Genomic DNA, 13,873 nt, shown 5'->3' on the forward strand with positions numbered 1-13,873 from the left:
CATCACATGTTGCTTAGCATGCATGTCATGTGTATTGCAGCTTTGCCAGATTGGCACCTCAGTGTTAGGGATGCCTTCTGTTGTTCTCAGCATGACCTTCCACACCCCTCTTTGAACCAGGATTGATGCCCTGCTGGAGCGAGGGATATGCCAGGCCATGAGATTACAGATTAGGATGGTTACATTTCTGCTGCCCCTGATGGTCCATGTCATTTCCTGGATGCGCAGTTTTGGACTGCCAGATCTATTCTGAGTGTGTCCCACTTAGCATGCTGGAGGGTAGCCTTGGCATGAGGATGGGACTTTGTCACCGCAAGGATTGTGTCACTCCTACCAATGCTATTATAGACAGATGCATCTGCCACAGGTAGGTCGGAGAGTACACGATCGCGTAGGTTTATAGCTCATGTTGCTTCCTTCGGTACCTGCCGCAGACATAGTCTGGCATCTGTGGTCCCTGGAAATCAGCCACGTCAGGCCAAGATAGGCCAGAAAATGCATATGAAATGCAGGGTGATCCCATGTGGCTGAAATCCAACTTAATTTAAGTTGACCACCTTTCTTACCAAATTGGCCAGGTCCCTTCTCCTCCTCTTCTCAGACAGACCCAGACAGTGGATGACTTCGTTCCACTGCAGTCCTGTTGGTTCCCTCAAAGGATCAGAAGTGAATTTCCTTATTTGGACGTTTCCCCCTTATTTCCTCCTTATTTCCCCTTTGGGTTTTTGATTTGCTGGTCCAGAGACCACCTGTCGGTGGTTGGGCTGGAACATGTGGAATCATGGCGGTGACACACTGAATGGAACAGCATCCCCATCGTCTTTGAGGAGTGGAAAGTGATTGCAGGCACCAGTTTATAACCCAACAAACACAAGATGTCTCAGCTTCCTTTTCTTTTATTACCAATGCATTAGTTATAGGACACATATACAAAGTCAGCAATTCACATTTTCTACTGATAACGTCTATCAGATTCTTAAATAATAAGAATGCCTTATTTTACAGAAACCCAGGTAGCGTGCGAGTGTGGTTAGCCTGAAGCTTCAGTAGGAGCACGTGCAGAGTCAGTGATAGTCTGCATGCCTAGTGTATGACTGGGAAAATCAGCCCTTAACTGATGCAAAGGAGAGTGACCAGAAGTATTGGAAACCCACACTGTTGACAGACAGAAGCAGATCTGACGGGTAATACTGAGCACAAAAGATTGAACAAGTCTAGAAAAAAAAGTGAGGCGCGGTCTGCTGGAGTGCTTTAAAAGGGGTTTGATAAAGTAAACAGAGGCTTTGCATTTGTGAAGCAGTCCAAAAGTAGGAGTCGCAAATAAGATAATTTTTAATAAATAACACTAAGGAATGCAGGACAAAGACTTTACCCAAAATGTAGAAGTCACAACCACATGCAATGACTGAGGGAAAACAACTTGTATGCAGTAAAACGGGTTGAGTTCAAGATTGAGGAATGTGGAGAAAGATACACTGATAGGATTAGGTGAAGGCCGGTGTGAGGAGACTGTTGCGGAACACAAACCCTGCTATCATGGTGTTGAGGCAAACTGTCCTTCCTATGCTGTAATGTGCCTACAAACAAGAATCACATCTAATGATCCCCAAGTTTATTCTAATAACTGATCAGCAACCTAGCAAGAGCATTAGCTGAGGTAAAGGCACCTTTGCAGGTGATTTAAAGTCTCAACACCTATCTATTCACTGGTGGAATCAATGCTCTTCCCGTGGGTGGTGTCAGAGCAAGGTTAACACTATTGAGGATAAATCACTGTCCTTGGTTGTGATGCAAGGAAGGCAGACTAGGGTGGCTTCTCGCACAGTTCACTAGATTCTCATACAGGCGCACACACGTACATAAACAAACCATAATGTTCAGAATTTACCCCTGAAATCACCCTTCAATTCATATTTTGCTGTCAGTCTCGATCTTCTGCTTTACCCTGTGGGATATTGCCTCCCATAGGGCTAAGGTGCTTCAGCCAGGTGACTGCTTTCAACGCAGGAACCTGGGAAGTCAATGGCGATCCGGCCGTGGTCAGCATCAGGGGTGAGGCTGAGCCTGCCTCACCCACCCCCGGCCACACACTCTCCTGTTGTCACCAGCGAAAGAACCCTGGCTGATTTCTTTGCCTTAGTCTGCTATCAGTGGAGCAAAAGCAAGAGCCCAGTTGCAGCTGACCGCGAAGGCTTGGCTCAGAGTGAATATCAAATCCCACACAACCTGCTGCACACAGCTGAATGGTTGGATGTGCCATCTTAACAGTGGTCCATGATGCAATTGGTTCTGGTTCCTCTTTGTCTTCAGATATTCTGATAAAGTGCCTTAAATTTTTTCAATGGTTTCTAAGATGACAGTGTCCGTACACACCCTGGTTCTGTGGTTAGGGGCAAAGCTCAGTGTTTGAACGTGGAAGGTGCACGTCCATGCATCATTTCCAGGTCCTAGAAGCTGCCGTTCCAAGCATTTCCACAGGGTTGTGAATTCTGGTAAGTCCTGGAGGTTTGACCTCTCACCCACTCCTGCCCAGCAAGGATATTCCTGCTGATCATGTTCAAATAAAACGAGAAAATATGCTATTTTATTCATGCCTAATTATTTTGTTCCTCCAGGAATCACTCACAGCAATATCTAGGGAGGCTAATCTTTAATTGCTGGAGAATTTAGGATGATCTGAGGGCCATTGGCAAACAGACGAGGCCAATTACAATATTGGAAAGGCCATTATAAACTACTTCACATCTGGAGTTTCAGAGGGCCAGTCGGGGACAGGTTATTTCACTGCATGTTCGATATAACCTTGGTAAGGAGGAATCATAGAGGAATCTTCAGAGGCCAGACCTATACTCCTATTCCCAGAAGGGTGGGAGATCACCAGGCAGGTACGCTTGTAGGTGCTGACTATCCTCCAATACTCTGGTCTGGGTTACCTACAGATCTTAACTTTGTCCAGAAGCGAAGGGACCCAAATTAAAAGAAAATCTCCCTTAAAGTAAAGGCAAGCCTAAATGGTTAGGACTCCACGGTTACCTTCCCGAGTTCCTCCCCAACAGAGTACAGAATGTTCGAACTCATCTGTTCAATCCTGAATCGTGGGATTGAAGCCTACAGGAGATTCTCAGGACAGTAGGAGTAAGAACTGTACTCCCTGACAGCCTTGTGTTCAAAACCACAGGGGGATGGGGCCTTTATCTCTGAAAGCTCCCCTTCAGAACTCCTCGTAACACTGGGATTCCTCGCCTGTGGTATTCAGTTATCTCCCCAAGGCAACTCCTTGCAGTGATGGAAATGTGCTGGAAATACTCGGTCTCTGGAACCACGAGGCAGATTAACATTGGAGTTCAAGGCCCTTAGTGCTGTGCTTGCAAAGTTAATGGCCTTTCCTCTCCTCAATGGCTCTTCAGCGCCAGCACTTTCTGTTTAATTTCATGTGTCCAGCAGTTGATGGATTTCCTTAAATATTGATTTTTAAAAGAAAAACAAGAATACTGTCTCTCCTCCCACCCACAAGACCCGCCTTCCCACTTTCCACCCTGAGTATTTTATGCTCTGCTCTTCAACATGTTCAACCAGTCACTCTGAGCGGGGAGTGTCATTGGGCTGTTTAGCCAAAGGAGGCAGTGGAGTTTTGGGGGGGGGGGGGTGTGTTTATCTGTGATTCTCCCTCCCCCAAGGGCCAGGCAGAAAGGGGAAGGGATGCTCTGTTCTTTCAAGAGGTTATGGAGAGGATGCCACACTTCCCTCCCTGCCCACCAGGGGGAGGACTTACCCACAAATCCAAACAGAGCATTATGTTTCAACCAATAAATCATCTAAACATGGTCAAATATATAGTTTTATAATTTGGAGGGTTTTGACAGCACACGAGGCTAGTCCTGCTCCAGTAGGACACCTCCCCTCACAATGCTTTCTTTCTGCACCTGTACACTTGGATGGAGATGAACTCACAGACTCCCTGCAGCACTGAGGTGGATACTCATCAGTCGTGAATTAATCAGTGGTCTTACATCTTTTCCAGCTGCTGCAGAAGATGGAGGGATCAGAGGGGGAGAAAAGCACAGGGAGGCATCAGGAGCATTGAACTAATCCTTCTGCAACTGGGGAACACAAGAGACACATCCAAAACAAGAATGGAGGGAAGCGCGAGACACACGTGGTCACCACATTCCACAGCCCCAAATGGGATTCCGAGGTTTTCTTCAGTTTACCCGCAAAAAAGAAAGAGAATATTTACACAAATGGGGTAGAATGCTGGGAGGGGAGTTCCCCCGGAGTATTCTAAATCAATGCTACTTTTTGACCAGTAGGTTCTGGTGAACAGCTGACAGTGTAATAACTTTTCGGTAAAGGTACAATTTATTTACACACATCCAACAGGCAAAAATACTCTTCATTATCTATTTGACTTCTTTATAACATTATCAATACTATTTTCTTCTGCCAGGGTCGGCAGTCGGTTTGCTGTCCATCTCCATACAGTGTCACGTGATTGGTACTCTTGGCAACGTGGACAGGAGACCCTTCCTCAGTCGACACGTTGGAGGTGGCGGGGAAGGGTCCCTGCCTTTGGAAAACCGATGCTACACGTCAATGCCCTTGACCAGCGAGGTCTCTAGTGTAATGTTGAACTCTTGTAGTGTCTGGAGGACACGGATCAGGTTGTTGACAGAGGCGCGGTCACGGAGCAGGGCACCATCCTCATACATCCTCGAGATCACCGGGCACTCTGCCAGCAGCGGGATCCATTGGGGCAGCAAGTGGTCCCTGCATCAGATGGAGGGAGAACATGAGCAAAGGGTGCCGTCCAAATTGGTGTCACTGCGCACCTTCCCTTTGTATCTCTTGCTGCAGCAAGCTAAGGACTAATAGGACCATTGGAAGCGGATTTGACTCTCAACAAAGTTGTCCCTCCCGATCTCTGTAACTTCCTCCAGCCCTGCAGTCCTCCATTCCCCACTTCTCTTGCACATCTACTCCCTTAGGGCAGGCACGGTAGTGCAGCAATCAGCGTGACGCTATTACAGCGCCAGCGACCCGCGTTCAATTCCTGCCGCTGCCTGTAAGGAGTTTGTACATTCTTCCCGTGTCTGCGTGGGTTTCCTCCGGGTGCTCCGGTTTCCTCCCACATTCCAAAGACGTACGGGTCAGGAAGTTGTGGGCACGCTATGTTGGCGCCAGAAGACTGGCGACACTTGCGGGCTGCCCCCCAGAACACTCTACGCAAAAGATGCGTCTCACTGTGTGTTTCGATGTACATGTGACTAATAAAGAGATCTTATATGTTATAAATCTTCTTTGCCTGCTGTTGATAGCCAGGCCAGCAGTTGTCCAACTCCCTTGCTTTGAAATTCCTTCCCTGAACCTCTCCTTCAGAACGCACAACGCTTTGATTAGCCTTTGGGCACCTGTCCCGATGTCTCCTCCTTTGGTTTGGTGCCAATTTTAGTCAAATGTTTGTTCTTGAGAGACACACGTTAAAGTTGCAATGTAAAGTTGGGCGCTGTGGAACAACATGAGCACTCTTGCTTCAGGAGGTGTACTTCAGGGAAAGGCTTACAGGTTTCTATTGAGTTTCAAAGGTTGAAATGAATATTTCCCATGTCCAGCCCCCACTGCCACACCTCACTCTGTCGGAACCTCTGTGAGCTAGGTACAAACATCATTACCCACTGACTGCACCACACTTGGCTGCAGGACTGGGGCTAATTACAAAGACCTTTCAAAGAACTGGATGTGTCAAATGGAACCTCCTACACTGTTGGACTCTCTGCAATTTTCCCTGCATTTCCCTTCTATAATACAAACAGGACCTGCAGTGGCCTGTGACCAACACGAGTCTGCACTCTGCTTCCAACTGGGGTAGCGACCTTACTGCAGAAGGACAAGGCAGCCTTCATAAAAAGGCAGTGGGAGTTGCTGGTATCTGTGCAGGCAGAACTGCTGAATTTTGGCCTCTGTTACACCGATGGCAAAATCACCAAGAAAACGGGCACACGGCTCACGTTTTGTCTCTTTCATGTCCTGGCCGTTCCTACAACTGTGAACCAAGCCCATTGGTGAGCGGGGGAGGGGGAGGGGGAGGGGGAGGGGTGAGGAACTGGTGGAGGCGAGGGGGTGGAGGGGGCAAGGGGGAGGGGTGAGGAGCTGGAGGGGTCGAGGGGGTGGAGGGGGCAAGGGGGAGGGGTGAGGAGCTGGAGGGGGAGGGTTGAGGGGGTGGAGGGGGCAAGGGAGGGGTGAGGAGCTGGAGGGGGAGGGTTGAGGGGGTGGAGGGGGCAAGGGGGAGGGGTGAGGAGCTGGAGGGGGAGGGTTGAGGGGGTGGAGGGGGCAAGGGGGAGGGGTGAGGAGCTGGAGGGGGAGGGTTGAGGGGGTGGAGGGAGCAAGGGGGAGGGGTGAGGAGCTGGAGGGGGAGGGTTGAGGGGGTGGAGGGGGCAAGGGGGAGGGGTGAGGAGCTGGAGGGGGAGGGTTGAGGGGCTGGAGGGGGCAAGGGGGGAGGAGCTGGAGGTGGGAAGTATAGTAGGGTAGGGGATGGATGTGGGGTGGAGGAGATGGAGGTGGGAGGGGGAGGAGATGGAGGGGCGTGAGGGGGAGGAGCTGGAGGGGTCGAGTGGGGGGTGAGGAGCTGGAGGGGGTGAGGGGGAGGAGATGGAGGGGGGTGAGGGGGAGGAGATGGAGGGGGGTGAGGGGGAGGAGCTGGAGGGGTCGAGTGGGGGGTGAGGAGCTGGAGGGGGTGAGGGGGAGGAGATGGAGGGGGTGAGGGGGAGGAGCTGGAGGGGTCGAGTGGGGGGTGAGGAGCTGGAGGGGGTGAGGGGGAGGAGATGGAGGGCGGAAAGAATAGAAGGGTAGGGGATGGAGGTGGGAGGGGGATGAGATGCGGGGAGGATGTGGGGGGACGGAGGGGCAGGGAGACAGATTGTTAAGGAATTTCAATGCTCTGAGGGACAGAGGCATGGATGGAATGAAATGGATACAGTCACAGGTAAAGATTACACGGATACAGTCAGAGGGAAGGCCAGGGAGACGAGGAATGGGAACTACCAATGGGTTACAAAGTATACACAAGAGGGCCCCTTGGGGAGGGCGTGCCTGGTCGGGCAGCCTCTGCTGACATCTGAGGAATAAGTGAGAGTCCCGACCAGATTTTGTGCTGTGGGACTGTTGTCCATACCTGGCCCCGAGACACACGAGCAGCTGCAGCTTCCCATCTTTCCCGATATTCCTCGGTGTGCTATTGATGGCGTTCACGTACTGACATAGTGACTTCGAGGATTCCGTGCAACTTTTCCCCTCCAGCAGGTTGACTTGAGCCTCTTCCTCGTCAACGGATTCGAAGTAGGTGACCGCTTTCTCTGTGTTTCAAGAAATGGGAAAAGAATAACTAGTGGGTTGCAGCTGTGAAGTCATCGTGGTTGGGTCTGGACACAGCAGACCGGGGTCCGGACTGGCGGAGGGCGGTCCCATACACCAGCTGGGGGCAGCACTGTGCCGGGAGCCCACCTCAGCTGGGGCGCTGGTGTAGGAGACACATGGGGCCTTAGCGTCCCTCTCTCCCTCCCACCCTGAGTACGTGTGAACATGCAAGTGTGGAAAGTGAAGGCAAGAGCCAGTGAGAGAGAGTCCTTCGATGATGGAGAGCGAGGGAGTGATTGGCAGTAGGAAGGCTCAACTATGGGAGTGTTTGAGGGAGCAGTGAGGCGATAGTGAGAGAGAGACAGAGAGAGAGAGAGCATTTAAATGTTGGTGAGGCAATGGGTCTATATGGGTGGGTATGTGCGTACACAATCATATACATGTATGCTGTGTACGTGTGTGTGTACATGTGCACAATGTATGGTTGCGTGTAAATGTTGTGCTGTGTATGCGCCTGTGCATGTGCGCGCGCGCGTGTGTGTGCCGTGTGTGTGCCTGTGCGTGTGTGTGCGCCTGTGCGTGCCTGTGTGTGCGTGTGTGTGTGTGCCTGTGCGTGTGTGTGTGCGTGTGTGTGTGTGCCTGTGTGCGTGCGCGCGTGCGCCTGTGCAGGTGCGCGTGTGTGTGTCTCTGCGTGTGCGCGCGTGTGTGTGTGCCTGTGTGTGTGTGTGCGCCTGTGCATGCCTGTGTGTGCGTGTGTGTGTGTGCCTGTGCGTGTGTGTGTGCCTGTGTGTGTGTGCCTGTGTGCGTGCGCGTGTGTGCCTGTGCAGGTGCGCGTGTGTGTGTCTCTGCGTGTGCGCGCGTGTGTGTGTGCCTGTGTGTGTGTGTGTGTGTGTGTGTGTGTGTGTGTGTGTGCACATGTACGCGCCACGGTGGTGAGATGTGTCCTGTGTGAATGTGACTGAGAACAAGTTGTTAAGGGAATGTCCTGTGTGAGGGAGTGAGAGTTGTTGGGGTGTGTGTCCTCTGAGGAGTGTGAGTTGTTGGGGTGGGGAGGGGTGTCTTGTGTGTGCTGTGCATTGATTCAGGACCAGGATGATCGCAGTTGTGCCCCTCCCATGGGAAACAGTCAACCCACTGACCGTCTGTGTTCAGATTCCAAAGGGGCCTTGGTTTTCCCAGTGAGCAATCAACTTTCTGAGGGGATCAACATTTTCCCAGTGAGCAATCAATGTTCTGAGGGGATCAACGTTTTCCCAGTGAGCAATCAACGTCCTAAACTGTAGCGATTATAGGCCTAGTCTGTATAATCTCTCTTCATTTGACAAGCTTAGAGTGTCGAAGATAAAGGAGGAATCTGTTCAGGGTGCTAAAAATGTTAAATGTGCTCAATGTGTTGAATGTGGAGACGTTACTGCTTCCAATGGGGAATCCCTGAACAAAGGATCTGATCTTGGTGAGAAATAAGAAAGCACTCATTAACCAAAGTTCCAAAGGGAACTTGGGAATAGGAAACCTGGAACTTTCTCTCATAAAAGGCTCTAGATGCTGGGGGGGGTTAACTGGGGCATTTAAATCTGAGATCGGCAGACTTTTGTGGGTAAGGAGCAAAGGTGGGCAAATGTACAGATCAGCCATGATCTAAGTCAAGGATGAAACAGGTTTGGGGGGGGGTGGTGTTGAATGACTTACTCAATACTGTGGACGGATTCCTCAGCCAGTTAATAAATCTTTGGATTTAAAGTCTCTCGCTGCTGTGGTGGGATTCGAACTCGTGTCTGGATCAATAATCCAGTACTCTGGCTACCAGTGTTTTGTAACTTAACCGTCACACCAACATATTGCAATGGCAGACCATTTTAGTTCTGTGCACTAACTTCAAATGCATTTTACTGTTCAGGGATGTTTATTTATAAATGTCTATTGCCATTCACTGACCAAGGAGGTTAAGAGATACTATGATTAAAAGTGTTTTTTGCCTTCCTGAGTTGAACACCAGCAAACGTGAGTTAATTTTACTTTACCAATCAGAAATGCAATCCCAACATCTGGATTCTAAATGTGAGGGAGCCCCTCAGTGGAAAAACAATGAAGGCTCAGCCGAGGCGGCAGGCTCATCCGAACCTGCGGCTGAGCACTGAATTACATCACACAAAATACTTGGGTTGAAATGGAGAGGACAGAAATTTAATACATTAATTGTCGGAGAGGTCTTTCTCGAAAAAGGTCTTATGGAGGGGACGGTGGAGAATAAATCAAGTTCCTGGGTGTCAACATCTCAGAGGATCTATCCTGGGCCCAACACATTGATGCAATCACGAAGAGGGCACGCCAGCGGCTCTACTTCGTTAGGAGTTTGAGGAGATTTGGCACGTCACCAAAGACAGTTGCAAATTTCTACAGATGTACAGTGGAGAACATTCTGACTGGTTGCATTTCCGCCTGTATGGAGGCTCCAATGCACAGGATCGCAGGAGGCTGCGGAGGGTTGTAGACTCAGCCAACTCCATCACGGACACAACCCTCCCACCATCGAGGACATCTTCAACAGGCGATGCCTCAAGAAGGCAGCATCCATCACTAAGGATCCTCACCACCCGGGACATACCCTCTTCACGTTACTACCATTGGGGAGGGGGTACAGGAGCCTGAAGACCCACACTCAACAATTCAGGAACAGCTTCTTCCCCTCCGCCATCAGCTTTCTGAATGGTCCATGAACCCATGAGTGCTCCTTTTTTTTGCACTAGTTATTTATTTTGTAATTTATATAATCTTATGCCTTTGCGCCGTACTGCTGCCGCAAAACAACACATTTCATGAACTACAAGTCAGTGATAATAAACCTGATTCTGACTCTTTCTCCAGTTGGGTTTTGAGGAGATTCCCCTTTATTCCACCAGATGGGGCGATGCTGCCATCTCCACAATGTAAGGTTCAGCATGGTGTTTCTCAGCTGGGGTAAAAGGGGCGGATTGGCTTCATCGTTCAAAGGACAGCCAGTCACTTGCCAAGGAGCAGCTCTTGGAGACAAACTGCACTCATGGTGGCGTGGTGACCAAAGGAATGTGCTAATGGTTGTTGAGGGAGGAGAGTCAGGAGGCAGGAGGGACGTAGAAGAGCTGATGCTCACCACCAGCAGCAGCGTGTCGTCCTGAAGGCAATGCCTCTGGTAGAACAAATCCGTCACCAGCACATGCCATCTGGGAGGCCGCTTTACATACGGGTATCTCCGCAGGATCCAGAAACGGAGAGTCATCACCTGGGTCCAGCTGCACACCGGCAACTGACCACCCTCGTCAACTGGGAGGCGCGGAGCTGTAGCAGGGACCCAGTGTTTCCCCTTGCCCCAGAAAAAACCCCACCAGCTTCTTCCGGATCTATGGCGGCGAAAGCAAGAGGCGGGACCCACTGGTATCGCAGAATGGAGGCCACCAGCTGGTTCACGGCTGGAACTTGGCCCCTTCTAACTGGGACCTTTCTGGAGTCTGGGACATGATCGCCACCGGTCAGCTGCCCGGGTGGCAGGTTTTGAAGCGACAGACCAGGTGGCAGAGCAGCCTGTGACCTAAGTCTTTGGCAGTCCAGTCGCACTGGGTGTCGGGAGGGCTTGGGCTAACTCCTGCTCAGCTGAAGTTGCTCTGACCCAGGCCCCAAAACCCCCGCCTCAGGATCTGACCCCACACAGCATGTGCCGTCTCTGGAAATGCCCCCTCGTACCATTCCACACTGTGCTAAGGCACTTTTGTACAGGCTGCCCCTGCACACTCCCCACTTCTGCCATCTGGATTTGTCATGGAGATCTGTTCTACCATCCAAAAGCAATGGAGGTATCTCCAGGTGGGAGTCCTCCCCCTTTCCAAGGGTTTGGGTGGAGAGTGTGGTACGGAGCAGTGCGGTGCCACAGGTTTATGAGTTGGTTCACCGATTCCCTGGCCGCCTGCCGCTTCTGCGGCCTGGAGGAGTCCACGTTTGCGTAATCAGCAGTTGCAGCCCCTGTCTGAATATCTGAAGGGACTGCTCCTCAAGTTCTGGTTTCACTTACGCCCCGCTCTCCTGATATTTAGGCACCCGGTGTGAGGGGAGTTGGTTAGGGGGAATCTCCTCGATGAAGAACACTATGATTCGACTGGACAAGTCAGAGACTTCTTCCCAGGGCAAAAACGGCTAACACAAGGGGGTATAATTTTAAGGTGGTTGGAGAAAATATGAGGGGGATGTCAGGGGTAAGTTTTTTTTTACACAGAGAGTGGTGGGTGTGTGGAACGCACTGCTGGCAGAGGTTGTGGGAGCAGATACATTAGGGACATAGGTACAGTTAGATAGCCACATGAATGATGGAAAAGTGGGGGGCTATGTGGGAGGGAAGGGTTAGATAGATCTTAGAGCAGGATAAAATGTCAGCACAACATCATGGGCCGAAGGGCCTGTACTGTGCTGTAATGTTCTATGATGCTGGAGGAACTCAGCAGGCCAGGCAGCATCCGTGGAGAAAAGCAGGCAGTTAACGCTTTGGGTCAGGACCCTTCCTCAGGACCTGACCCGAAACGTTGACCGCCTGCTTTTCTCCACGGATGCTGCATGGCCTGCTGAGTTCCTCCAGCGTCACAGTGTTTTTCATCTAGATTCCAGCATCTGCAGATTCTCTAGGGGCACCTCCTTGTTGCTCTTCTCCTGGGCCTGACCACGGTGGCCGTTCACAGGTCCAGGCACTAGGCTGTCGAGAGGTCCATCCAAGGAGACTTCTGTGCCTGGGTGTCCCCAGAGAGAGAGAGAGAGAACATGGTAAACACTGGCTGACTGGAGGTCTCCTGAGACCACAGGAAACCACAGGGGTTGGAGTGCATCCTGGACAAGGATGACAATGTTTTGATCAGAAAATGTTGCAAGGGTGTAAAGATTTTCTTTTATATACTGGAAAACAGATTGCCTGATGAGCCCTCCTTGAAAATATAGAGAAATATAGAGGATCAGGATCACTAATTGCCCCCCAGGGGACAACAAGTAACAGTTCCAGCCACAGGTGTTTGATCCCAACCTCCGGTGCTGCCTGTGTAGAGTTTGAACCTTCTCCCTGTGACTACGTGGGTTTCCCCCAATTTCCTCCCACAATTGGCTACGGTAAATTACCCCTAGTGGAGGTGGCTGGCGGCGGAATCAGTAGATGGGGATGTGTGATGGAATGGATTACAGGCGAATGGGCCTAATGGGATTGTTCCGACGACCAGCATAGACCAAAGGGCTGAATGGACTCCTATGCTGTTATGAAATATAATACACAAAACACCATTTGGACAAGGTCCCAGAAGGCAACTAACACAACTCGTCTAACAGCAACCCAACAAAGTCAAAGCGCTCAGGAGAGGGAAAAAAATTGGAACCGAGAACATCGACTAAAACCAAGGTCCTGCAAATTCTAGTGACTGTAATGTAGGAGGGGCATTCAAATTGCAACAGGTTTTGGTCGGAAGCTCTTCCATCTGATGAGGCAGTGTGGTGTAATGCAGGCTGAATCTGGTGTCAGGGTGCTGGCTAACACCACAATGAATTAGATTTCAGCCTGCTCTGATTCGGTAACACATGCACCACTGCGTCAGGTTAACGCTTTGTCCCAACTTTAAACATGAGCCAGAGAGAAGGGGTTCCAGTAATTTAGTGCAGGTGATCAGAGAGCATATTCCACTTATTCAGGGTCCTTTCTCCAATTACCGTTCCTTTCTGCTCTCTCCCCCCCCCACCGTTAATGTATGGAATAAAGGCACACTGACTAAACAGCCACTGTTCACGTTTCTGGGTGAGCAGAGGGAGAAGCCTGGAGTACTGTCCCAAACTCCACTATGTCTGGTACCAGCTGATTCTGCGCAGACAGGCCACTGAATTTTGTACGTGTCAGCTCAGCAAAACACTGGGCCAAGCCTTTAAATATTGGGCCATCGACACAGCTCAGTCAGAGGCTGCTATCGAGTGACTATTAGCCTCTGTACAGCCTTGGAAGACCATGTGGTATCTGGCGCTCACCTATGAAGTCCCAGATGAAGACGTTCTTCTGGAAGAGGCGAACTGACTTGAATCCGTGGTGAAAGACTTGCTCCAGGGCAGAGACCAGGCCGAACTCCCCACACAGCAGAATGGTCAGGCTGCCTCTCTGTGGAAACACAAGCAGTTGGACATTCTTGAACACCGGCTACATTAACCACTTCAGTAAAGAATGGGAGCAGTAATAAAATGGTTAAGTTATTGAACTAATAATCTAGAGATGTGGGCAGCTAGTCTGGAGACACTAAAATCCCATGTCCCAGTTCAGAATACGAAGCTACTATGTTTGATCGTGACAACCATCAGATTGTCATTGAAGTCCACTGGGTTCATCAATGTGCTTTGGGAAAGGAAGTCTTTATACTGCATGGCCTGAAAACACAGAGCAATTTGATCGACTGTCAACCACTCACAGATAGTTCCCAGCAGAGAGTGGTTGATCCACTCAGTTGTACCATATTGTTGCAACAACAGAAACCTGCCTCTCATT

General features: G+C 50.5%; 1 protein-coding gene across 4 annotated transcripts in view; it reads right to left on the bottom strand.

Moving 5' to 3' along the window:
* Window positions 1-896: 896 nt before the first annotated feature.
* LOC127578365 (DENN domain-containing protein 5B-like) overlaps window positions 897-13,873 on the bottom strand; it is a 235,198-nt gene continuing 222,221 nt past the window's right edge. For all 4 annotated transcript variants that reach the window (XM_052030309.1, XM_052030310.1, XM_052030308.1 and 1 more), the window contains 3 exons: window positions 13,366-13,492; window positions 7,169-7,349; window positions 897-4,767 (listed from right to left, as the gene is read on the bottom strand). In XM_052030309.1, the coding sequence (XP_051886269.1) occupies window positions 4,584-4,767; window positions 7,169-7,349; window positions 13,366-13,492 (492 nt within the window). In that variant the 3' untranslated portion in view covers window positions 897-4,583. The remainder of the gene's footprint in view (window positions 4,768-7,168; window positions 7,350-13,365; window positions 13,493-13,873) is intronic.

The sequence above is a fragment of the Pristis pectinata genome, chromosome 15 (assembly GCF_009764475.1).
Source record: "Pristis pectinata isolate sPriPec2 chromosome 15, sPriPec2.1.pri, whole genome shotgun sequence".
NCBI lineage: Eukaryota > Metazoa > Chordata > Chondrichthyes > Rhinopristiformes > Pristidae > Pristis > Pristis pectinata.